General features: G+C 48.1%; 1 protein-coding gene across 1 annotated transcript; it reads right to left on the reverse strand.

The window, feature by feature from the left end:
- Nucleotides 1-7249: 7249 nt before the first annotated feature.
- Ahcy (adenosylhomocysteinase) lies at nt 7250-22448 on the reverse strand. The gene is made up of 10 exons (XM_052184020.1): nt 22334-22448; nt 16556-16746; nt 14806-14881; nt 13008-13157; nt 12303-12415; nt 11645-11852; nt 11479-11566; nt 11275-11392; nt 9658-9852; nt 7250-8103 (listed from the first exon to the last, which is right to left on the reverse strand). The coding sequence occupies exons 1-10, from the start codon at nt 22359-22361 to the stop codon at nt 7972-7974; spliced, it is 1299 nt and encodes a 432-aa protein (XP_052039980.1). The 5' UTR covers nt 22362-22448; the 3' UTR covers nt 7250-7971.
- Nucleotides 22449-26525: the final 4077 nt, after the last annotated feature.

The raw sequence follows: 26525 nt of genomic DNA on the forward strand, positions 1-26525 counted from the left end.
GGGCGGGTCTCTGCGGGTGGGGCTTGTGGGTGGGCGTGGCCAGTGGTTGTGCTTTGTGGGCGCTCTCAGAAGACGGGTTTTCTAGGAAAACTAGTGGAGGCTAAAATCAGAATACAGTATTTTTAGGCAGCCGGGAAAGTGTGACTGTTTCTTTAAAAAGCCGAAAGCTTCCGGCCGCGTTACGGAGTTCTGGTCCTTGCGGATACCCCGCAGTCTGCGCACGCGCCAGCCACTCTTGACCATAGGGAAACTTAGCTGTATACCGTAACCTACAGCGGCTCACAGGGTTGGTATTACTGCATCTTGCGGATGGGCACAATGTTGCCCAGTTCCTTCCAGCCTGCCAATGCCTAGGCTGCCTCCGAACTAAGGGAAAGGAACCATTAGGGAACCACCTTCCAGTCTTCTCACCCATTGGTCTCCTAAGCTGGAGCACAAAAATCCAAAACATGCAGAATTCCATTCGCAGTCTCAGCTTGGTGGGCGAGGGGAGGCGGGACCGTGCATTTGCAATGGCTTTCTAAAACTAGAAGGATCTAGGTTGAGGATCCCAGAACTTTCAGAGGCTCTCAGTCAAAGGCACCACCCAAACCCACTGCTTCCTTGCTCGCAAGGGCACACGGATGTTTGGACCTGAGATTTTCTTATGCCAGGCATTCGTCCCAGGCATTTGTTTGTTTGTTTGTTTATTTCTAGCCTAGAGTTTGGACTCCCAAAGACGCAAGGTTTTAGATAATCTTCCTCGAGCTTCACCCTAGTTCCGTTGACTGGTCAGAAAGTGTGGGGAGTGGAGTTGGGGCTGAAAAGCAGCAATCGAACGAAATTATTAAGGACCAGTTGCCAAAAATGTTCCAGACTGTTTCCTGAAATCCCACAGAGTCTCAGTCTGTGAGAAGCTGAGGTGAGGCGATTTAACTTTGAAAGGACTGTGCGAGGTAGAACACCTGCAGAAAGGAGTCAGAGTTTGGGGAGCAGGTTCGATAAGGAAGGGCCAGCAGGGAGGGGCAAACCGACACCACTTGAGACTAGAGGAAGGGCTCTAGATTGTGCCTCCTTGTCCTTGGCTATGGCGCCTGTGCACGTAGTGCTAGGAAGAAAGGCTGAGGTGAAAGCGTGGGGCACAGAGCTCCCTTCCCTGGCCTGGGCTGCCCCTACACTACCCCTGCAAATTATTACACTGCCAATATCAAAAGAAAACAAAAAGGCCTGACCAAAAACAAAACAAAACAAAAAAAAACAATTCCATAGAGAAGTTATAAAACAGAAAGGCACCGAGTCCTTATCTCAGCACTGATAACCAGAGAGGGGGAGGGAGCAAGAGGTGTGTGTGTGTGTGTGTGTGTGTGTGTGTATACAGTGAGGCATAAAGTCTGACACAGGATCAGTTTTTCAGGCCTTTGTGTCCGTTTGCCATTATTCTTTCAAATGCTTAAAAAGGTTGGCAAGATGGCTCACAAGCCTGCCAGTCTGAGTTTAATCCCCAAGACCCATGTAAGAGAAAAGAGACTCCAGAGTTGTCTAACTGCTACAGTACACATGCATTCTCAAACACACATCACACAACAAAAATGTGTATCATAAGTACAAATTTGACTCCTTCAAATTCCCCTTCTTGTCACTGACCTTTTCCCAAATAGAGACCCAGGTTGTGCCTTTGGTGACATGCTCACCTAGTATGAAACCAGGAGGCCAACACCTCTACCCAGCCACCACTTGGACAGGACACAAGAAGACAGGTGCTCCAGGCAAAGCTGTCCACATAGTGCTGACATTGGGAAGTCCTTGTGTGTCTCCCTGAGCTGTCATATGCTTATCTTTAAAATGAGAAATGCTAATTCCTGCTGTTCTTGGTAACAATCCAGGAAGCTATTTCTCTATGCTTTAACACAGCTCCACCACACACACACACACACACACACACACACACACACACAGAGAGAGAGAGAGAGAGAGAGAGAGAGAGAGAGAAGCTGTTAGTTGCTTGCTCTGTTTTCTGTCATTTAGGATGCAAACCCAGAAGGCAAGAACATTTTGTACCCTGCATGACAACTGCTGCTGAATAAATGTCATCAGTAATGAGAATATTGGGGACACATTGCAACAACTGCACCTGTGTTTTCCTGACACTGTGTATCGACCAGGTGCTATCCCAGCGGTGAAGCTAGGACACAAAGCTCCGCCCTCAGCCCGTTTGTTCTTACTGTTTACGCAGGTTTGTTTTTAATTTTGGCTTTTTTTTTTTTTTTGAGACAAAAATAAAGTGTAGCTCTGGCTGGCTAGAACTAGCTGTGTAGACCAGGCTGACATGGAACTAAAGATTCTCTTGCCCCTGTCTCCCATTGCTGGGACCTAAGCAACCACCCCACAGCCCTTTAGTAACAGTCATTGAGTTACTGGGTTTCAATGACTAATCCAGCAGTTCACCCATTAGCAAATGTATAATGACCACCTACTGTATGTAGGGTACTGTAACCACTCTAATGAAAAACTCCAATATGGGTATTGTCCCTACAGAGCTTACCAGTCCAGTGGGTCTTGACCAACAATTGTTAGTCTCTGGGATCTCTCCCCACATGCTTAGCTCAGATCCGTGCATAGGTGCTTACCTGCCCAAGCTCTAAGAGCCCTGAGATTATGGCCCCGGGCCATTGCAAAACTCTTCCCACTATGGTGACCAGAACTGAAGCTCACATTTATGCCCAAAAGTTATGTTTATATAAGGATATGAATGCCATGATCCATCTTCAACACAATTACATTCCCTCCCCCACCACACACACACACCGGGTGAACTCTGAGCTAGGAAGGCCTGCTCCACTATTCATCATTTTTTCCCATGAGCACCCGAAATCCTCATAATGTAACCTTGAACAAGTCACTTGCTTTTTTTTTTTCTTGCACGGAAGCCTCATGTAACCCAGGCTGGCCCAATCCAGGCTAGCTTCTAACTTCCGCTCCTCCTGCCTCTACCTCCTAAGCTCTGGATGATAGCATGTAGAACCTGTGTGCCATGTATGCACTGCTAGGGATCCACCCCATGGCTCCGTGTTTGCTACACAGGCTCTCTACCGACCTAGGTACACCCTCAGCCCTGGATGCTGGAGTCTTAAATGAGACTCTCATCATATAGTACATATGAAGGCATTTTTTTATCAGTATGTTAGACGAATGCACACCAGAAATTGAAATCATGGATTAAATACTAACAGTTGGCCTCCTGTATCAGCCTCATGAACCAGTCTTTTAGTTTGACTTCAGAAGGAAGCTTAAATCACCTGGAGACACAAAAGGCTTTAACAGGTCACCCATGACCTCATACGGCCTTCTATTAAACAGAAACAGCAATTTATTTCAGAATTTGGTCCAGGTAGTTTTTCAGCATGTTAAACTTTAATGTATAGAAGATTTAAGCATGCATGTCTTTATTACATCTTTTTAAAGACTTTGATTCTTTTTTTTTTTTTAAGAAGTTAAAGCTTGTGATTTCACAGAAGCAATATACTTCAAAACCAGTAGTCTCAGAGTTAGAAGGCCCTTGGGGACCCCAGAGTATGGACATTATTAGGTCAGTCTGTCTGACAATTACTAGATCCTTATTCTAAATTCTTCCATCTGTTTCAACAAGCACAGATGTGGCACCACGGCCCACTGACAGGAAATTACCCTTCTCCAGTAGGAACTTTATTAAGAAACTTAGCTCCAGGAGAGCCAATGCACATGTGTGGAGGAGGCGACAGGGTAAGTGAAGAAAAGAAAGTGATTTGATCTGAATTCGCCAAACCATCTGTGGTAACTTTCAGATTCACCTAGACTTTTTATGCTTTCTTCTTCTGTGAACCAAAGGTAGGTGTGTGGCGTTGAAAAGGAGAGTGAGTGAAAAGGAATGGTTTTAGTTTTATCAAGTAGAATATTTCAAAATGGTATAAATGCGTGTATTCATTCAAGGGCACACTTTTCTCCTGATAGCTTGCAGGAAGACAGCAGCTACTTGCCAGCTTGCAGCCGGATCTGAGTTGCATTCTGGGAGATGGCTCTAGTAAGGGTAATGATGATGCGTGGCCTTCTGTCTTGTTGGGGAGGTCAGTAAATGCCCTCCTCGAAGGTCGATCAAGGAATTGAGTGAAGTTAGTGGACAAGGCCCACATTACATGAACTCCCCTGGTTGCCTCAAGCAAGTTCTGTGGTTTTGTCTCCTGGGATAGTGCTGAGTTTCATGGGGGAAAATATGGCTTTCTGGAGTTTCAGATCTCCAAGACAGAGCAAACTACTCACTGACATCAGTGGCCCCATGACCTTTCCTGGGTTTTATAGCCCATGTTTCTTCTAGGCCTCTAGACTCATTACTTCTGCTCCAGCTAAGACCTGAAAAGGGGACCCTTGAGTCACAAGCCTTAGGACACCCCAACAGCCTGACATCTGGAGGCAGGCAGTACCCAGACCTGCAAGGTAACTTCAGATAAGTCACTGAAGCTTTGAGGTATCATCTCTCCATATCTAAACTTTCAACTTTTGCAAGGCTCTCACTCTAAGGTATTTAAGGTTCTAGCAGCCTGATTTTAAAACTGGATCTTTGCCCTATTAGCCAGCAGATTACATAGGAAGGAAAACACAGGCTGTCAGTCTCTCCAGGACTGGGACTTGCCCTCTCTCTCTGGTCAAGTGGTCAGTCCTCTGAGGTTTGTGGTGTAGATGCCTCTCTCCTTATCCCCCTGCCCTCCTCTGAAGTAGGGGAGGATTTGCTTTCCCCTTTATCGTTTCTGTGTACAAGGGAGGGTTGGCACACAAGGCCACTGAGTCTTGCATTCCTCCCTCGAGGCTGGTTGGAAGGTTAACTCAGAACAAACATTTGCAATGTGGGGAGGAGAGTTCTTCCTACAGAAGAGTACAAAGGTGTTTTTATAAAATATGATAAGCATTGTCCAGATCTTATAGTATTCTAAATTCCTCGCCCTCTAAACTTCCTCTGCTCCCTCACCCCCACCCTCAAAAGTTGATCTAGAACTTGACCTTAAAGCAGCAATCTGAGGTATTTCTGTCACTATTCTGAGTAGCAGGACTTAGTTCTTCTCCTTCACCCCCCAAATCACTGCCTCCCAATCTCCCAGTCGGGGTACTGGGAAAGCACAGTGAAGGTCAGGCCAGATTCTGCAGGGCCCTCAGCTAATTCTCTCGAAACCTTTGACAAGGAGCCTCAACACCAGCCACAGAGATGGAGAAGGCAGGAGACACACCATCCTTCATTGTGCGTACCTGGTCAAGGCCACACCTGTGACAGAGTAGCACACCCGAGACCAGATGTGGAAGTTTTGTTGTTTTTAAAAAGGTTCTGAAAACAAGAAGACATCTCTAAAGGGAAAAGCCAGGGTAACAGAAACCAGAACCCCCAGGGGACAGGCCCTCTCCACCATAGGACCGACTCTCACAGATCAACACCTGGGAAGGTACTTGCCCCCAAAAGCAGGGAAACAGATTTGAGGGGAGGTGCTCACGGGCTGCTAGGCCTTTGGAGGGATCTGCTGTCTATAGAACCTCTGGCTCAGAGCAACATCCTCACCTATGAAAATCCATCCCCGTAAAGCCCAGGTAGGGTGAAGCAGCCCTTCCTGCTGGAGGCGTGCTCTTAGGTGTCTGAGATCCAGTTACTTGGCTCCCGTCCTAACCCTGGGCCTGTGGTATAGGTCTTAGATTCTGGTTCTAAGAATCCAACCTAGTACAATAGCTAGCTCATCTGCATCGTTTCTCTCAGTGCCTCAGAGTCCAAGACTCTAGTAAGTTCACATGAAGAATGAGTAAGATCTTTTAAATGTCCCCTATGATCCCAGCACTCCAGAAACTGAGGCAAGATTTCTGCAAATTCAGGGTCAGCCTGTGTCACATAGTATATCCATCTCAAAACAAAGGTTTATTTGGCCTAAAACCTTGCTTACAATTAATGTACAGGAAATAGTATTGAAAGCTGGGTGGTGGTAGTGCACACCTTTAACCCCAGCCTCAAATGGTAGAGGCAGGTGGATCTCTGAGTTTGAGGCCAGCCTGGTCTACAAAATAAGTTCCAGGACAGCAAGAGCTACACAGAGAAATTCTGGCATGAGAAAAAGAAAACACAAAACGGAGAGAAAAGTATGGGACTAGATCTTTTTCCCTCATGAATTGGGATTGCTTCTTATTCTCTGAATACCTTGTACTTTCAGTCAGGATTTTGAACCTATCCATCCATCATTACCCGCTTTTTTTATTGGACACAAGGTCTCACATAACTCAAGCTGATCTCAACTTCCCAGGTACTCAGGGTGGACCCTGAATCCCTGACCCTCCTGCCCCACTTCCTAGTCTATTTTGTCATTTCATGGTGATCACTTGAGAAGTGGATTCAATTTTGAATTTACAGAAATTTACAAATGATTTTCAGCAAAGTCATCATATACTCACATAGTTTACGAACTTTCAGTTAGTTACATGTACTGCAGAGAAATAGCCTGGAAATGAGGCTCAGTCAAGTGTGGAGCTGGGGGTGGAGGTGACTGGTTTGTGTGCACACCCAAACCCTCTGCTTGGTCCCTAGAGCCCACATAAAGATGGAAGGCGAGAGCGGACCTCACAAGGCCGTCCTCTGACCTACACACACACCTGTACTCACTTCACACTGGCAAGAAGGAAATGGAGTCACTCAGGCTATAGAGTTTGCCAGCCACTTTAGACCATGTCTCAAAAACAAAAAAAAACCTAAGGCCCGCTCTTTTGTTGTTGCTGTTTAAGGCAGGGTTTCTGTGTGTAGCCCCGGCTGTCCTAGAACTCCGAGAGACCCTGTCCTTACCTGGACATCCCAGCCACCCGTGTTCAGCTCTAGCATTTCCTAGCCTTTCCACCAGGCTCTTCACTCAGCAGGAGCCTGAGAACAGCGCTACTCATCCTGTGCACGGGCCTTGTTTTTATTTGCTTCCAAGGTCAAATGGGTTCAGTAAATTGATCACTTCGGCAAATAAGAGGGAGTTCAATGTCCCAAACTTGTTTGTGTGATTCGTATTATGAGATCCTGAAGAGATGGTTCAGTGGGTAAGACCATTTACACTTGTAAAAGCTACACGTGGCCATGTTCCACTCTAACCCCAGCATCGGGATGAGCGAACTGGGGAGAGCAGAAACAGCCTAGCTCTAGTCCAGTGAGGGACCCTGTCTCAGAGGAATATGCAAGAGTCACGGAACACCTGGAGTCCTCCAGAAGCACAGGTACAGTATCTGCACACACATGTACAAATGCCAGCCACATACTTAAATTTTAATAAAGGGCCAAAATTCTTTAGGCACTAGAAACTGTATTTTATCCACCTTCTTTTGTTAACATTCTAAATAGTATATAAACATTATAAAACAAATTAATCTGTGACCCAGGCCTGTGATAGGAACCACCAATTATTCAGTAGTGACAGGGCTTTTCCTGTTGGTTTTTCCAGCCCCTTTCAGTCTCTGTCACTTGTCCTTTCTTGGTTAATCTATCCTAACCCTTGTGAAATAGGGACCAAAAAAAGTACCAACTCAGTATCATGAGGTTTCAGGGATGGCCCAATAGTAAAAAGGCCAAGTACTGAGGAACCTTCAAACTGTAGGAGTTCCTACCCTTGGCAAAGATCCTTCTGGATCCTGGGCTGAGAAACCAGAGGATCTGTAAACCGAGCACACAGATCTAAAGACCGAGTGAGGGTCTGGATGTAAGGTTCATGGGCTTGTGACCATCACTGTGGTATCCACCCTCGGGACTTCCCAGGTACCTCTCTGTTCCTCCCCGCCACACCTGAAACAGTATGAGGGATACAGCAGAGGTCAAAGACAGAGTGACCAGCCCCAGTATGGGTGAGGGCGGGGGTTGGGGAGACACCGGCCAAACTACTGCAAAGTTGGTGACGTTTGCTTTGGGAACGAGAGGCAGGGCCTAGAACAAGGATGGCCGCTGGAAGGGGAAGGCAGTCCCAGCTCTCAGTAGCGGTAGTGATCAGGCTTGAAGGGGCCGTTAATGGGCATGCCCAGGTACTGGGCCTGCTTCTCAGTCAGCTTGGTCAGCTTCACGTTCAGCTTGCCCAGGTGGGCTTCAGCCACCGCCTCGTCCAGCTGGGGAGAAACAGAGAAGCCAGGAGTTAATGCCATGCTCTAGCACCCTTACCTGCGTCTAGCCAACAGCCGAGCTGCGCCGACGGGGTGCTGGCGAGAGGCACTACCCTCGTTACACCTCCTTCTCTCCTCAGGGCCAGCTGCAGTGCTCCCCTCACAAGAGAGCCATGCACACCCACCACACCATCTGGTGGCACCACCACTTACACCTCCTCTAACTAAAGCGCTAGCCACAATGCTTCCTGGAATGAACAGGACACACCAACAGGGACACTACCAAATCCTACCTCATAATGGCAGGACAATGACTACAGCCCAGCCCAACCCAGAGTGCTTTTATATTCCAAAGCCGTTTTTATATCCACTGTTCCTCAGAGCTTCACGAACATCCCCAAGAAAGAGGAAAGACAGGATGATGCCTACATTAACAGATGAAGAGCCTAAAGAAAGTGATAACGGGGCCAAGCTAGATGCAAGACAGGCCTTCCCTGGAGTCTATATCAGAAGTGGAGCGGAGGCCTCCTCTGCCTGGGCAGTCTCCTCAGGGTGCCTGCCTTCTCACAGCACCCCGTACCAGAGTGCTACAGAAGGGGTGACCACCTGGGCAGTTAGAGCTGCTGGGTTTCCTAAGAGCACACCAGCCTTTAAACCTGGGTTTCCTCGTTTGTAGGGCACACATAACAAATACCCACCTTTTGAAGCTGTCCTAAAGACCAGTGACATTCAGATTGTTAGTTCAAGGGGGTGATTTAGTAAATGGGTGGCTATTGTCATCATTAAGTAAGGTACCTAATCAACTTGCAGACACGTGCCCCGTTGTCCCAGCTCAATACTAGGGATGCAGCTAAGGGAGGTTTGTGTAGCAGTATGAGGACCTGGGCTCCATGTCCAGCACCAAAAACTCAACAAACAACCCATGACTGACATGGAGGCTGTGCCTTAAATCCCAGGTCCCTGGAGGCAGAAGGAGACAGACCGGAGTCAAGGCCAGCCTGCCAAGTCCCAGGCTAGTCAGGGCTATGATGAGATCCTGTCTAAAAACCAAACAGATGAATAAACCAAATGGGGCCTATTCATTTTTTTTTAACTATCATGTATTACATATATTTTAAATTATTTCATATCAGGACCTTAACACATGAGTTCTCTTTGGAGCTCAGAGATCTTATCCACTGGAGCTATGTGCTGGGCGGTGACAGCTGAGTGGCAGAGACCCCTTTACCTGGAACATGTATTCTCCAACTTTTCAGTTCCCACTCAGCCTACTTGACCAGCTTCCTGCCAATCCTTGTAAATACTTAGGAGGCGCTTGCTATCACTAAGGAAAGAACGCTTGCCCACACTTTACAGATGAGGAATGGAGACACAGCTCCGAACCTGGTGAGTCACACTCCACAGCCAATGCTACTATGTGTGTGCTCCAGAGAGCACTGAAGACTCTGGATGACAACTTAGAGGGCAGACAGACACGTGCTCATAAACTCTAGCAAACCCACACAGGGAGACCAGGAACCAACACACAAGCCTTGGCTTCCAGTAAAGTCAAGCGCTTACCTTCTTAGGCAGGAAGTGGACACCAACAGGGTATTTATCCGGGTGGGTCCACAGCTCAATCTGTGCCATCACCTGGTTCGTGAAGGAGTTGCTCATCACGAAGCTGGGGTGTCCCATGGCACAACCCAGATTGACCAGACGGCCTTCAGCCAGCAAGATGATGCGACGCCCATTCTTTAGCCTGTAGCGGTCCACCTGCATGGGCCCAGGGCAACAGTAAGGTGGTGGGCACTGCCCATGCCTTTGTTCCTCCTGTGCTGCACAAGGAGGCCTGGAATGCCCCAAAACCACCACCCTTCAGAGCTAGCACACACAATTAAAGAGTAGCTAAGTCCATAGCAAGTCTGCTGTGAGAAATTAATGAACTCAACCCTATAAAGCACTCAGCATTCTGTAGGATGCAGGAGGCAGCTGCCAGTAGTAGAATTACTGTCATACTCTGTACCTAGTCCTTTTCACATACATGACTAGTATTCAATACTTCATCTTCCCCTTTCCAGACTGAAGTTTACAAGGTTGAGCCATCTGTTCGGAGCTGCACACTCACAAGTGGCTGCAATGTGAGCCTGAGGCCAGATCTCACGCTCACAGTTGCCATTAAAAAGCTGGATGCAGGTTGGGGAGGTGGCTCAGGAGGTGAGGCTGCTTGCCACCAAGTTCAATCCTCCAGAGCCACACACAGTAGAGTCAACTCTGAAAGCTGTCCTCTGAAAGCAAGTATGCATGTGCTTACATACATAAGCACACATGTATATGTGTATATGCATGTATATATACATGTACATATAAGGGCTGGGGATATAGTGCACTTGATAACAGAGTTCTTTTCTAGCTCTATGAAGCACTGGGTTTAGTTTCAGCTCTGCAAGGCAGAAAAGAACTTAAAGCATTTCTCAAGGGCTGGAGAGATGGCTCAGTGGTTAAGAATGTTATCTGCTCTTTCAGAGGCCCTGAGTTCAATTCCCAGCAACCACATGGTGGCTCACAACCATCAATACAGGGATTTGATGCCCTCTTCTGGCTTGTAGGTGTACACGCAGATAGAGTATATGAATATATACATATACATATATTACATAAATATTTTTAAGTTTTCAAGGAACATTGTTCTTATAATCAGACATTACTCTTGAACTCTCGAGTGCCCTGCAGTGAGGCTGCCCCTCTCTAAGCAAGGCCTACCTTGCACAGGCAGAAGTGCAGTGCCCTTCCAGGTCCTCCCCCACCCTGACCATGCTGCCAGCTCGGCCCACGCTATCTGGCTGCCTGTCGCGTGCCTGCCCAGCTCTGAGCACCCTCAGAGTCTTGTCTCCTTGGCTGCCGCTGTTTGTGATCCTCACTCACAAGCACAAGGGGGCTTTCTCAAACAGTGAGGTCACCATGTGACACAATCTGCTGACACCTTCAGGGACTTCAGCAGCCTCAGCCTCAGCTCTGATTCCTCAAGCCCAACTCTAACCAGGCTTCTCCAATGCACACGCCACCTCACACAGCTTCTGTGGTGGGCAGACAACAAACCCACTCCTCCCTCCCTCCCTCCCTCCCTCCCTCCCTCCCTCCCTCCTCCTCCTCCTCAGCCCTTCACTGCCAGCCCAGGGGAAGGCTGGGGCTTCTCACCTGTGGCTTGATGTTCACCTTCTCCACAGCATTCTCATTGAGCCACTTTACGTCAATCTCCACATCAAAGTGTCCAATGTTACAGACAATGGCATCATCCTTCATCTGTTCAAAGTGCCTGTGAGGGACCCAAACCCGTAAGAGACCAGATACCAAGAACAGTCCTGAGCCGTGTCCTCCCTAGGATGCCCACCTGGCACCTACCGGCCAAGGATGATATCAACACAGCCTGTGGTGGTGACAAAAATGTTGCCCTCCTTACAGGCCTCGTCCATGGTGGTTACCTCATAGCCTACAGACATTAAGCACGTGTTATCAAAGGTGGCCTCACTCTCCTCGAGCCCCACAGCCAACCCTCACCCTATCATACCCTCCATAGCGGCTTGCAGTGCATTGATGGGGTCAATCTCGGTGATGATGACTCGGGCCCCGAAGCCCCTCAAGGCCTGGGCACAGCCCTTGCCCACATCACCATAGCCTGCTACCACCGCCACCTTGCCCGCAATCATCACATCCGTGGCCCGTTTGATGCCATCTATAAGGGACTCCCGGCAGCCATAGAGGTTGTCAAACTTGCTCTAAAAGGAGAGGGAGCAAGGGGACAATGGGGGCAGGCAATGCCCTGAGAGCAGGCGTCCCGCAGGCCGACCGAGTCCCTAAGAATCTTCTCCACTAGACAGGGCCCCAGTGTGTCCCTCATCCCCACCAGCTCCAAGACTATCTCCCCACTTTTTCTCTGCTGGTCTAGAAGTCTCTCTAGAGAATCAATGCGTAGGACAGGTTGCTGGGTCCAAGAATTTGTTTTAACTTTACAGCTCTTGATAATCAAAGCCATGATACCTGAAGCAGCTGTGACCGACTGGGTAGTTCTCCCTTCAAGGCACTTACGACCCTCAGACTGTTGCCCTGTCCTTCTCAGATAAGGGCTTCATGTCCCAAGCCATACCCTTCGTGGGCACCTTTCCTCAGAGATTTACTCCTAAGCTCACTGAGCACCAACACTAGAGATGATACTCCCCAGGGCTCACCTTGGTGACAGAATCGTTGACATTGATGGCAGGCACCTTCAGTATCCCATTGGCCTTCATCTTGTAGAGGTTGTGGACCCCAGTCGTGGTCTCCTCAGAGATACCTCTGATGCCTGAACGAAGGGAAGAGCATCAGAGAACACATTTCCACCCAAAGCCCTTTCACCCCCTAGTGTCCCTCTCCTTTGTCCCCATCCTGAACTGTAAGGTCCACCCAGTCATCCAGGGAGGTGTCATCTGATGCCCTCTATCCACAGTCCTACCAGGCTGACTCAACCTTCCCATGACCCCACCATTCTAGTGCCTGACCCCATTTTCACCCAGCTGTCCTATCATAACCTACAATATTCTCAAGAGAAGGCATCCTTCACTTACTAGTCAGTCACGCTAAGTTTTTATAGAGTCAATCTTTTCCTACCCCAGGGCCTTTGTCTCTCCATCCTCTCCTCCTGGTCACCCAGGCAACAAAGCTGTTTCTCTGCAACCATTCCTAGTACTGCCCTACATTGGCTGTGGCTCATGAGCTCAGCCAGCCCTGCCTCCACCCCAGGTTACCCTGGCTTCACCCCACAAGTCAGGTCAGTGCCTGCAGGAACCTCCTGCCCTCCAGCTGTATGGATCTGGGAGTTGTGCCAGGCCCACTGCCTCATGTCTGTGAGGGAACAAGATACCTTCAAGTTCCTAGTGCCCAGCCCACCTGCTCACCTGACAGAAGCTGTGGGTATTTGGTGTGGATGAGGTTTGTAAGGTCACCGCCATCATCCAGAATCATGTTGAGGGGTCCATCCTTGAAGTGCAGCGTCTGCTCAATGCACCACAGGTACTCCTCATCTGTCTCACCCTTCCAGGCAAACACTGCAGGGGAAGTGGCACAGGAGCAGTGGGCAGGGAGGCTCTAGAGAATTTCATCAACGAAGCCAATACCACCTGCTTACAAGCTCCCATCCCTAGGTATGTCCAGCCCCTGTACACACACAACAGTGGGAACTGCACAGCCTGAAACTAGGCAGATCTAAGATCAAACCCTGGCTGGCTCTGAACTTTCCAGCTAGGTGACCTTGAAAAATTCACTTTACCAGTTTCCTCTTCTATAAATGGGGCTTGCTATAGCATAAGTCAAGCGAGACAGAAGCCATATACCGTGCTAGATGTAGGTGTCTAGAAATAATTATCCTTTTCGTATCTCCTCCTGCCCGTGCTCCTTGGAGTAGGATAGTGTCCCACACAGATCAGGAATCCACCCACAGGGACATCTGAATCACTGGGCAACACCAGGTAGGGCCTGGACTTGTTCTTCACTGAAAGGTCTTAAGGGCCTGGCAGTCTCTGTGGTGGGTCGTTTCAGGTGATGTCTAGCCAAAGTGCCCCAGTAGAAGCTACTACAGATAAAGCAGTTGCTGTGCTAGGCTCTGTAACTGCTTCGTGCCCCATCTTTACGTCCCCTCATGCAAGCCCCGTGAGGAGGCACTGCCATCACCGCTCACAGAAATCCCCGAGGGACTAGGGCGTGCATCACTCAGCACAGCACTCTAAAGCAGCACCTGAAACAGGGTGCTGGTAGGTGGGTGCACCTCACAGCGTGTGCAACAACACAGGTGTGGGGCTCCCGAGCATCGCCTGTTTGCATCGGACACCAGCCAATCAGCCAGCTGCTCCCTCCCCACACTGTAGAAGATAATGCTGTAGAAAGTGAAGCCTTTTCTGAGGGAGGGACGCCAAGCCTAGCCAAGGTAGGAGCTGCTGACGGCCATTCAGCCCTGTGAGGCCAGAGAGCCTCCCCTCTGCTCCCCTACCTATAGCTGCCTAGGATTCCCACCACCATCACCAAATCTTTAAGTGTTTTGTTTGCAAGCATGCCATGTCTGCCTGGTTGCCTGAGGAAGCCAGACGAGGCTATTTCGATCTCTTAGCTCTGGAGTTACAGATAGTTGTAAGCTGCCACGTGGGTGCTAGGAATCACACCCAGATCCTCTGGAAGAAGAGCCAGTATTCTTAACTGCTGAGAGAGCTCTCCAGCCCCCTGATGAAGATTTTTGTATTTTATTTAATCACCATTGACTCTAACAAGCCCCTGCTTGCAGACCAGAAAGACATGCACATTCTGCAGGAGACAGAGACAAAGTCTTTGCTCTTGAGCCCTAGTCTTGAGCCTTTCTCATACTCCAGACTACTGGACCTCAGCCAGTGCACCTAAGACTCTCACTCTGCCTTACACCTGGGCAGTTCTTTAGAAAACGACCTACAGAGTTCCTCTAAGAACCCCCTACCCTCGACACCATGTGGCTCCCAATCCTCAGATCCTTCCCTTGGACACGACACAGCTCAGTGGGTCAGTACCTTCCATGGGATGGAGACTAAGGAGGGCAAAGCTGTCTTTGCAGTGAGTCACTAGGCTAAGATCTTCACTCTACCATATAGAAGCTTATTACTACAGGATTCAGTAAAGGAAACACAAAAGCAGAGAGCAGTATCCACTCCCACATGCCCCAGGGACCCCACTCACCTGGGATGCCAGCCTTGGCGATGGCAGCTGCCGCGTGGTCCTGAGTAGAGAAGATGTTGCAGCTGGACCACCGCACCTACAAGGCCAGGGAAAACAAGGCTGTGGGTCACTCGTGGCTAGGAAGCACCGATGTTAGGAACAGAGAAAGGAAACCCCTAAAGCCAGCCGTGGGGACTCTGTGCAAGTGAGTGGCTACGAGACAGCACCAGAGCTAAACAAAACAAAACAAAAAACCAATCACTGACCCAAGTATGGTGGTATACCTAAATCCTAGGACTCAGGATGTAGTGGCAAGATCAGAGTTCAAGATCAGTTTGAGCTATATGGGGAACTCCTGGCCAGCCTGAGTTATACAGGGAGATTCTGACTCAACACACACACACACACACACACACACACACACACACACACACACACACACACACACACCTGGCCAGATGGCTTAGCATTTAAGAGCCCCTGCTGCTCTTCTAGAGGACCCAGGGTCAGTTCCTAGCACCCATAATGGAGCTTACAACCACCTGTAATTCCAGTTTCAGGAGATCAGATCCCTCTCTGGCCTCGTGGGAACCAGACACGGATGTGACACTCTAGTGCTATGTGAACAAGGAGATAGGCAATGTACCAAAGACTTCAGGACAAGGAGGACCGGAAACTAAGTGTGTTTGGACTGTGCACTCAATCTCCAAGTGGCTTATTCCAATACTTGGACATATAGACTGGGTTCAGGTCAGGCCTGTACATGTGGTGAGGTGTCATCACCACACTGGCAGTATTTAAAGCTGTGAGATTAGATCACCAGCAAGCTGAATGTTGAAAATAAAAATACAACAATACGGGCTGGAGAGATTCAGTGAAGAGCACTGGCTGCTGAGCCAGGACCCAGGTTCAATTCCCAGCCCCGACATGGTAGCTCTCGGCCATCTGTAACACTAGTTGTAGGGATTCTGACACCCTCTTCTAGTCCTGCCCAGGCACTGGGAGCAAGTGGTACACACATGTACACGCGGGCAAAACATCCACATACATAAAATAATAACACATCTAAAAAGGGACAATGGAGACGGTATGAGCATTTACACCTCAGTACTTGGGAGGCTGTGGTACAAAGACAGCTCAAGCCTAACCTGAACTCTAGAGGACACAGTGGGTCTCTGTCCCCAAATACTAGCCCTCAAGTACTCTTTTTCTTTTCTTTTTTTCTTTTTCTTTTTTTGGTTTTTAAGACAGGGTTTCTCTGTGTAGCCCTGGCTGTCCTGGAACTCATTCTGTAGACCAGGCTGGCCTTGAACTCAGAGATCCACCTGCCTTCATCTCCCAAGTGCTGGGATTAAAGACGTGCACCACCACTGCCCGGCCAACCTCAAGTACTCTTATTTTTGGCTGTCCTACTCTACCAGGCCCCCTTCTCCTTGAGATCTTACCATACCTGATTCAGGTGCAACCAATCAAAGCACTCTACCTTTCTAGCAGCATCACTGTCCAGAATGTACTTGGCCCAAGGCAGGCTAACAGGAGTGATTTTGGATGATGTACTGAGCAGTCAGAAAGAAGCTATCTTCCCAACTGCAGAAAATATACTAAAGATTATTTGCCTGGGAGGCAGCAGTAATGGGAAATAGAGAGAAAACCAAGGTAGGTGACAGAAAAGGCTCTACAGACTAGGTCTCCCTTCCACTACAGTCTTCACTCACGGCTGAGCCCAGAGAGGGGAAGCAACTGGAAGGAGTCAGAGAGCTGTGGGCCTTACCTCAGCACCCAGGGCCACGAGAGTCTCAATGAGGACAGCAGTCTCCACAGTCATGTGCAGGCAGCCAGCAATGCGAGCGCCCTTCAGTGGCTTGGAGGCCGAGTACATCTCCCGCATGCGCATCAATCCTGGCATCTCATTCTCAGCTATGTCCAGGGCCTTGCGCCCCCAGGCAGCCAGTCCAATGTCCGCTGCAGGAACAGAATGGGCAAGTTAGTTACCTAGCAACCTCCTCCCACCAACCATGAAGCTCCACCATCTTATAAGGACCAATCTAAGTGTGATCCTATAGCCTTCACGCTGGGCAGTCTGTCACTCACAACAAAGGGAAGTGCCCTTTGAAAATGTCACAGTCCTTTCCGTTCAAGAGGGGTGGCAGGTAGGGGAGGAGAGGACAGAGGAAGAGGAAGAGGAGGAGGAAACAGTGATGGACCAGAACCAAGTAGCTGGGAGAAACTGTAACAGGGATCTTACAGCTGGGGATAAGAATAGTACTAGATCTGACCAATCTGGGCGTATGATTTATAATTAATATGTCTAAATCGTGTCTTTCATATGGGCTTAATAGGGCTGGAAATTCCAGCAACAAATCTCTAGGTCACTTGCCCAGAAAAATCAAACCCAACAGGAGTATTATTTTTTAAATGAAAAGACAACATCCTCTTTTTTTACACGTATGTGCTTGTCTATAGAGGGCAGAGGTTGCAGTCAGATGTCTTTCTCAACATCTGTCTTGTTTTTTGAGATAGGATCTCCCACTGCACCTGAGGCTCGCTGTTTTGGCTAGGCAGACCCTCCCGCCTCCGCCTCCCCAGCACTGAGATTCAAGTGCTTGCGGTTTACACGGTACTGAGGATCTGAACTCAGGTTCTCATGATCATGAAGACAGGAAACTTACCAACTGAGCCATCTCCCCAGCGCCCTACATCTTCCCAATCATCCTAGGAAATGGAGGGCGAAACAGAGAGGAGGCTGCTATAGAAATCCTTGACTTCATAGCAAGTTCAAGGCCAGCCTGGACTACATGAGGCCCTGTCTCAAATAATAATAAATAACAATAGCAACATCAAGAATACATTATTGTTTCCTAAATTCCACTAAATAATCTCAAAGGAGCAGTGATAGGGCATGTCCAAGGCCCTGCCTGAGTTAACCACTCAAACACAAACACTACACTACACAAGCACTACAAACAGTTCCCAAAGTCACCATTCCACCCCTACAGGAGGTTCACTAATGTTAAACAGAAACAGCTCCTTCCACACATACACCACTACCCCAGAACATCAACAATGACAGCTCCTTCAGAAATCTGGATTTCAAAAAACCACTTCTAGCCATGTCCCTTCTCCCTATAGATTCCCAACTCTAAGAGGAAGCAGCCAGCTCAGAATCTGTAAAGCACTAACTCTGATCAATTTCTAGTGTTCCGGATCATGCCCACTTCGTGATCCCCACCTCACTGTCCACCCCCTGCTCTTAGACTGAGGACTGGCTAGGCAAAGCTCCCACTTAAGCTAGGGTGAGTGGCTTCGTGCCTGTAATGCCAGCACTAGGGAGGCTGAGTTACAAAGACTGCCATGATGTTGAGGTCATCCTAAGCTTCACAGAGACCTAGTCTCAAAAACAACCAACCACAAAACCCCACAAAGTTCCCACCTAGTTAGAGCCAGCCCTCCACTATACCTAAGCCAGTGAACCAGGTAGGAGGATCACAGCCACAGGAAGACACCTTGCTTACTATGAATGCTTACCTGAAGGAAACTGGCACATCCAGCAATTCTAGCACATTTTCCTAGTAAGTTTGCCTTCCTGCTCTCCCTAAACATCTCTCTCCATCAACTTGATAACATTATGTCACAACTCACTAAGGATTCAGAATCATTCACTTTCCATTCACAAACTCCATCTGTGGTTAACTAGACATTCTTGTCCATTGCAAAAATGAGCTGTCCCTTGTCCCTGACCATGTCACCCTTTCAGATCTTACATTGATCACCCAGATAACCAGGTGCTACTGAAGTAATTGCCTATCCCCAGGTTTCTCACGGAGCAGGAGGTGGGGGCGGCACTAACGACTCCCTCATTTCTAAAACGCTTTCCTTCCTTGGCCTCTGATTCTCTCTTGTGCTTTCCTTCCTACCTTCCTGGCTGCTCTTCATTTGGCAAACTCTAGGAACCCTCAGGGATCCATGGTGGCTCTTCTCCAGTGCTTGACAAGTTCTAGCCTTGTGATTCTAAATACCTTCCCGGTGCTAATGACTCCCACATATTTATCTCCACTGCAAACTTCTCCCAGGATTTTGAGATCCACGATCCAACTGCTGACTCAGCACCACTAGTCTTATGTCCAATTATTTATCTGTCAAGTACAAGCCCTCCAGACTCCTTGGCCCAATACCCCCAATCTTCCCATTTTAGGAAATGAAACCACCATTCAAACAACCACTCCTGCCAAGACCTTGTAAAGTTTCTTGTTCCCATTTTTGCCTCTGTCAGCATGATTTTTGCTGGATTTTGTTCTTAGGTTCCTTTCCTTTTTTTTTTTTTTTTTGAGGTAGGGCCTATTATATAGCTCTGGTTGTCCTGAAACTTGCTATGTAGACCAGCCTAGCTTCAAACTCACAATAACTGCCTCCCACTGCCCCCCACCTGGAACTGAGGTTAAAGACGTGCGTCATCATACCCCACCTCCATCAGCATGGTTTTGACTGAACTCCTCACCCCTCCTCTAAAGTCTGACTTCTCAACTGGACCAACGAAGCAACTTCTTGGTCCCCTTTGTTCCCACACACCATGCTCCTTGTTACAGCCCAGTGGGAAACGTTTAAAAAATGTAAAATCTTAACCCTGACCTGGGCCTCAGGTTCCACTGAGTCTACCAGCTGTTTCTACCTCACTTTATTCTCCTTGCTAGCTGCTCAGACACACAGATCTCCCCCCTCAGAGGGCTTTAACACTGGTAGTTAACCTGGAAGGCTCATGCCAAATACCAGGCTCAGTATATGCTCAAACACACCTGGAAATTCGGGGGCTCGAGAGATGGCTTAACGGTGAAGAGCACTGGCTGATCTGGGGTTCAATTCCTAGCAGCTTATGGAGATACACGACTGTCTATTACTCCAGTTCCAGGGAAACAACACTTTCTTCTGGCCTCTGTGGTACATAGACATATATTCAGGCAAAACACCCATTCACATATAATGAGAAAGGGGGGAAAAAACTAAAAAATGGCAGGCTGACTCAAACAGAGGCTTTAAAATAAATCAGGACTTTACTCTCAGGGAGGTAGGTCACTTACAGAGGTTCAAAGGAGCTGTTACTCAATGACCAGCTTTCTCTTTGGAAAAGATTCTACTGGACAACTGTAATAACATGTGCCTGTAAACAGTGATGTAGAGGCTAAAGGAAGATCAAATTCAAGACCAGCTGAGGCTCAAAAACAAAATAACAAAAACAAAAACAAAAAACCAAAAGGAAGCAAGAAGACCACAAAGACTTGTGAGGAGAGATGAGAATGGGGGCTGGTAGCCATGGAGAGAAAAGTGACAGATCTCCTCACACTGACACTATGTGACACTGTGATACAGGTCTCTTTTATACCTCCAGTGACCAGCAGGCCCTGGCACAGAAGAGTCACAAAATGTTTACCGACCATACCAGCTGCTAAAAATAAATGAGCAAAAATTCATGAAGAGATGGTACAGGACAAGGGGGGGAAAAGAATGAATGAATGAAATGAAGGGGAAAAGGGGGGTTGGAAAGATGGCTTGGTGGCTAAGAGCTCTCTAGCTGCTCTTCTAGAGGGCCTGGGTTCAAGTCCCAGCACCCACACTATAACTCACAACTGCCCATAACTCCAGTTTAAGGGGACCTGACATCCCCTCCCCCAAACAAGCAAAATACCAATGAGCAGGAAATTAAAAGGAAGGAAGGTGAACCCAGTCCAACTGCCAGCAGTTCAAATCTCTAGCTGGTAAAAGGCAGGATGGATGGCGAGGACTAGTGTTGTTTGGGTTTTTTGAGTGTGTGTGTGTGTGTGTGTGTTGTTATTATCCTGTTTAAATTCTACCCCAGCTACTATCACCTGTCCCTCTAGCTAAAAAGGATTTTTTCAATGCCCTTGGGGCATACCAAGGGCATTGAAACTGTGCAACTGTGCCAGTCCCAGAGTTTTCCATGGGACCTCCACTCCAAAGGGGCAGGAGAAACTAATGTACCAAACTTGGAAGCTTTCAGTGCCAAGAGCACCGGAGGGTCACAGAAATCACAGGAGCACCATCAAAAAGAATAAGCAAACCGGAACTGTGCAACCCTTCTAAACCCACTTCTTCAAAATAAGGATAATCAGCCTGAACCTGAGCCCAAGGATTACAGGAAAAGCCAAACAAGTAAAGTCTAGCATATAGTATGCCCGCTTGATGGAGGATCTACACCTCCACCCCTACACAGGCAAGAACCCAGCCTTATCTCCATCCATACAATCTGTGGTCCCCCAACCCCTCCACAGTATGCCAAGCCTCCATTCTAGGTCTTCCACCAAGACTACACTGACTTAAACCTCGCCGGGCTTCAGTCTCAGCATCTACCCAATGGAGACAATAAACTACTTTGCCAGCTGAATAAGAATTTGCAAAGTCACTTCTCTAGGTTCCTGTGTAATGGGAGAGCATCCATCTCATGTTGGGGACTCTCTCCAATTTAATGGAGTATTTAAATTATTTTAAAAGCTAGCTAGCTTGAATTGCTTTGTTTTTCTGTTTGTTTGGTTTGTAGTTTTGTTTTGATTGGGTCCCCCTATTGTGTCCAGGTTGGTCTGGAATTCACTGTTGCCCAGACTGACCTCTGAAATCGGCTGAGCAATAATCCCTTGGCCTCAGTAGAGAGTGCTGGGCTGGGATTACAAGCTTGTGTCACTAGGCACAGTCTAAATTGGATTGTGCTTAAATTTTATTAGGGTTGTTTCAGTGTATTGCCTTGCATACAGTCAGCAGTGAAAGGGATGAGCTTAGCGATCAGGATGTCCTGGATCCAAATTCTGGCCAACCGCTTTCCAGTTACAAGATTCTGGGTAAACAACCTTTATACTTATGGATTTTCATCGTAAACGTAAGACCGTTCCGTCCATAGAGGTACAATCATAAAACGGGTTAATCTAGAATAAAGCTACAAGGCAGTGCTCATCTCACTGTAAACGCACAAGTGAAGGTGTGTTTACTCAGCTTTCTATAATCGGGACAAAACAAACTGTAATTTCTAACTACTCCAAATTTTCTAGTCATCCACTAGATATCCCACAGTCTGAGCTGATCTGACCCTAAGTCCCCGATGCACCGGGACTAGCCGTTTCCAGGCCTCTCCTCATTCGCACCTGGCACACTGATGCTCTCTCCGGCCCTGCTCAAGGCCCAGAAGACGGTGGGCTCTTCCTAGGGGCCACCCAGGCCGCCAAATGCCAGGGCCAAGGCCTCTAGGGCTGCTTCCCTAGGGCCAATCTCTCCGAGTGGAGCATGCTGCCTGACCAAGGATCGCAGCCCGCGCTGCAGCTCAGGGCGCCTTCCGCGGGGCACGCCGGGATTTGTAGTCCGCGGCCGCTTCCCACTCCTGGCTCTCGGCGGCGTGTGGACTCCAATTCCCAGGAACCTGCGCGGCCAGGCCAGCGATTCTAGGGGTCCCGGGCGCCCCAGGCCGCCACCTAAACAAGACGCAGGTCGGTACTGACAACAAACCCAGGACGGGAGCCGAGTCGCCACGGAAGACTGAACCATTGGGACTCACCGACTTTGTAGGGCAGTTTATCAGACATGCTGGCAGCGCTTCCGCTAGGAGTGATGAACTCAGTGAAGGGGCCGGGCGGCGCGGGGCAGGGATCTATACGGCTGGCGCCGGCGTCTTTAAATATCTTCTTATTTGAATATTCATGAATCCTGCTGGGGGCTGAAACTTGGGGGCGGAGCCTAGCTTAAGGCTTTGAGCGGATAGGGAGGGAGGCCGAACTTCGATCTCTGCCTCAAAAATCATAAATTTTATGCACTGTGGCCTTTGGACCCCTGGCATCCGACTGGGAGAGAGCGTGGAGAGAGGCGGTTCTTCTCCCATTTGTCAAGCTAGTGAATCAGAGGTCAAAACAAGCCAGAACTCTCAGGCTCTAGCCAATTTACTTTCCTGAGCCTTAATTGCTTCAGGTATACAACCCGCAGAGGATAAAAGAGCTGGGCCTAATGGTACGTGCCTGTAATCCCCCACACTAGGGGATGGAGGCAGGAGGATTGTCACAGTTTCGAGGGCAGTCTGGTCTACAGGCCAGCCTGGGCTATCTCAGAAAGAAAGAAAAATTACAAATTGCCCCCCATCCCCTCCTCAACAAGTTCTCATTCCGTAATAAGGTAAGCGTATGACTTCTCTCTCAGCAGCTGTAACTACCAATAGATTTCAGGAAGGAACCAGGCCCCACGGTGTGTGCAAATACCATCCTCTGGGGAGTTCAGTTGGCCCCTTTGTAAAATGTTTGCCCCAGTTGGAACTTGTCTGTCTCCTCGTGGAGTAGCAAGGAGGGTCACGAGACTCTCTCCTGGGTATCCAGATGCACCCTACTACCTGTTGTATGCAATTCTGCCTAAACTGAACATGGCCTCAGGGAGGGACTAGCATATGTAGCCAGGGAAATAGGCTCCAGCCACCCGGCTACTGGAGAAGCCCTCATCCCTGCTGGATAGAGGCTCTCCAAGTGTGGTCTTTTGGGAAGAGGATCATTCACACCCCTTCCTGGTCAGTAACCCCTGACTGGTGTATGTTTTGTCAGGAAGCTCAATGAACTCATTGGTCCCCCAGAGTGATCTTCGATCTTCTGCAGAATCATGCCTCCGTTTATTTGGGAGGAGGAGTAGATTTTGCTTTTGTCTCCTAGGAAGGAATTTTAGCACCACAACAGGACCCCTCCTCCATCCATGACGGAATGCTGCTGGGGAGCCAGGCTTGTGCAGGTCCTGTGTAGGTAACTGCAGTTGTTGTGAGTTCTGATTGCAATGTCCATGTCACGTGTGTCCACAACCCTCCTCCCCCTCATCCAGTTCTTACGTTCTTTCTGCTCCTCTTCTACGGTGCTCCCCTGAGCTTTGAAAGGGTGTGATATGAGCCGAGAGCTGAGTGCTCCACAGTCATACTCTCAGCACCTCCACCAGCCATGGTTGTTTGCATTACCTGCCATTTGCTGCAAAAAGAGATTTTTCTGAGGACTGGGCCACTCTGTGACTATAAACAAATATTTAGGAGACAACATATTCAGTAAGCTCAACAGTAGAAGGCCCCTGCGCAGGACCTATGATTTCCCCAGCTATGAGTCTTTGACTCCCAGTAACAAGTATGAACTTCCTCCTCTATCTTTTGTCTGTCTGTCTGTCTATCTGTCTGTCTGTCTGTCTGTGTCTGCCTATAGATCAGGATGTAACTCTCAATTACTGCCCCAATACCACGAGGGCCACCATGCTCCTAAAATATCCTTACCATGCCCAACCATGATGATAATGGACTAATCCTATGAAACTGTAAGCAAGCCCACAATCAAATTCTTTCTTTTAAGAAACAGAGGAGTGAGCTGGAGAGATGGTTCAGCAGGTTAAGAGCACTGACTGTTCTTCCGAAGGTCGTGAGTTCAAATCCCAGCAACCACATGGTGGCTCACAACCATCTGTAATGAGACCTGACACCCTCTTCTGGAGTGTTTGAAGACAGCTACAGTGTACTTACATATATTAAATAAATAAATCTTTTTTTTAAAGAGAGAGAGAGAGAGAGAGAGAGAGAGAGAGAGAAGTAATCCAGGCAGTGGTGGCGCATTCCTTTAATCCCAGCACTTGGGAGGTAGAGGCAGGCAGATTTCTGAGTTTGAGGCCAGCCTGGTCTACAGAGACAGCTAGGGCTATATATAGAAACTCTGTCTCGAAAAACCAAAAAAGAAAAAGAAAGAAAAAAAGAAAGAAAGAAAGAAAGAAAGAAAGAAAGAAAGAAAGAAAGAAAGAAGAGTCAGTGGGAGATGGGGAGGGCCTGGAAGGGAAGGAGGGAGGGAAATTGTGGTTGGAAGGAAGGAAGGAAAGATGGAAGGAAGAAAATGAAGTATTTATAAAAAAAAATATTTCTTTTATAAGAGTTGCTTTGGAGCCAGGCAGTGGTGGTACATACCTTTAATCCCAGAATTTAGGAAGCAATGGCAGGCGGATTTCTGAGTTCCAGGCCAGCCTGGTCTACAGAGTGACTTCCAGGACAGCCAGGGCTACACAGAGAAACCCTGTCTTGAAAAAACAAAACCAACCAACCAAAAAACAAAAAGAGTTGCTTTGATTGTGACACCTCTTCATAGCAATACAACAGTGACTAAGAACTGTCTAATTCTGGTGGACAGAAGTGGCAACAACCTGTGTTATTTTAGGGGCCTCTGGAGCCTTCCTGGACAATAATTCATAGGAAAGTATCTTATACCAGGCTGTCCTAGTCAGGGTTGTTTGTTTTGTTTGTTTGTTTGTTTTGTCAACTTGACACAAGCTAGAGTCATCTGGAAAGAGGGACCTGAATTGGGACAATGCCTCCATTCACACTGCCTGAAGACAGGCCTGTGGAGGCATTTTCTTTCTTAGTGGCTGATGTGGGAGAACCAACCCATCTTGAGTGGTGCCACCCTGAGTACTTGTTCTGGGGTGTGTGAGACAGCAGGCTGAGCAAGCCTGTAAGCAGCAGTTAGTGATCCATGGCTTCTGCCTCAGTTCCTGCTTCCAGGTTCCTGCCCTGACTTCGCTCAGTGATGCATATCTGGAGGTATAAGCTGAAACAAACACTTCCCTGCTCAAGTTGCGTTTGGACTTGATGTTTATCACAGCAACAGAACACAAACTAGAACACTCTGCCTCTGCCTCTGCCCACTTTATCCTCTTTCCCACTCCCCACCCGTCCTTGTTAACCCATTGCAGTATCAGACTGAGACTGTGTGAATAGAACACAACCTAAAGATTCAATCCCTATCTGTGCTCATTGGCCTCTGTTATGACAACTATCACAATCTCTAGTGTTCAATCTCTAGTGATTACAAAACCATGAACCAAAATTGATCAATCTCTCTCTTATATACACTCAAGCACACAAAATGCATTCACAAATGCACACACACATGAATACATGCACACATACAAATGCACAGACACATAACACACATATGCACACACACACACCACTCTTGCCTCTCCTTTCTCCTCTGTCCTCTCCCTTTCTTTTCTCTCTTCTGTGCCCCACTTCTCCTGTCACTGTGTAGTCCAAACTGGCCTTGAACTCAATATATAACCCTGTCCCACCTCGAACCTGAAATCCTCCTGCCTCAGCTTCTCAAGTACTGAGATTACAGGCTTGGGCCACCATGCCCGGCTAACTCTTACTCCTCATAAGTTGGTTGTCTCAAATATTTTGTTATAGTTATAGAAAGCTGACTGGCACAGAAGTATTCCCTCTTCTATTTTGTAAAAGAGAGACTATACAGAACTCCTATCAACTCTTCAAAAATACTTTATCTATATTATGTGTATGTGCCTGTGTGAGTGATGTGTACCACTTGTGTACAGGTGCCTTTGGAGGCCAAAGGGGGGGTCAGACCCTTGCAATAACAGGTAATTGTGACCCACCTGATGGAAATCAACCTGGAAATCAAACCCGGCTCTTTTGCAAAAGCAATAATCAGTCATAGCCCCTGGGCCTTCTCTCTGGTCCCTGGTAATTCCCATTTTTAGTAGTCCCCAGTGGAGCTATTTAGGCTTGGGCATTTCTTTCTTGAGAGTTTTGTCTGCTACAATTTTTATTACATTTGTTTTTTTTTTTACTCATTTATTTATGTATTTCTGTGTGCACGGGTCACCACCACATGTATGTGAAGGTCTGACGACAACTTGTGAGACTTGGTTCTCTTCTCTTACTTATGTAGGTCCCAGGAATC

Source organism: Apodemus sylvaticus, chromosome 5, assembly GCF_947179515.1.
Source record: "Apodemus sylvaticus chromosome 5, mApoSyl1.1, whole genome shotgun sequence".
In the NCBI taxonomy this organism is placed as follows: domain Eukaryota; kingdom Metazoa; phylum Chordata; class Mammalia; order Rodentia; family Muridae; genus Apodemus; species Apodemus sylvaticus.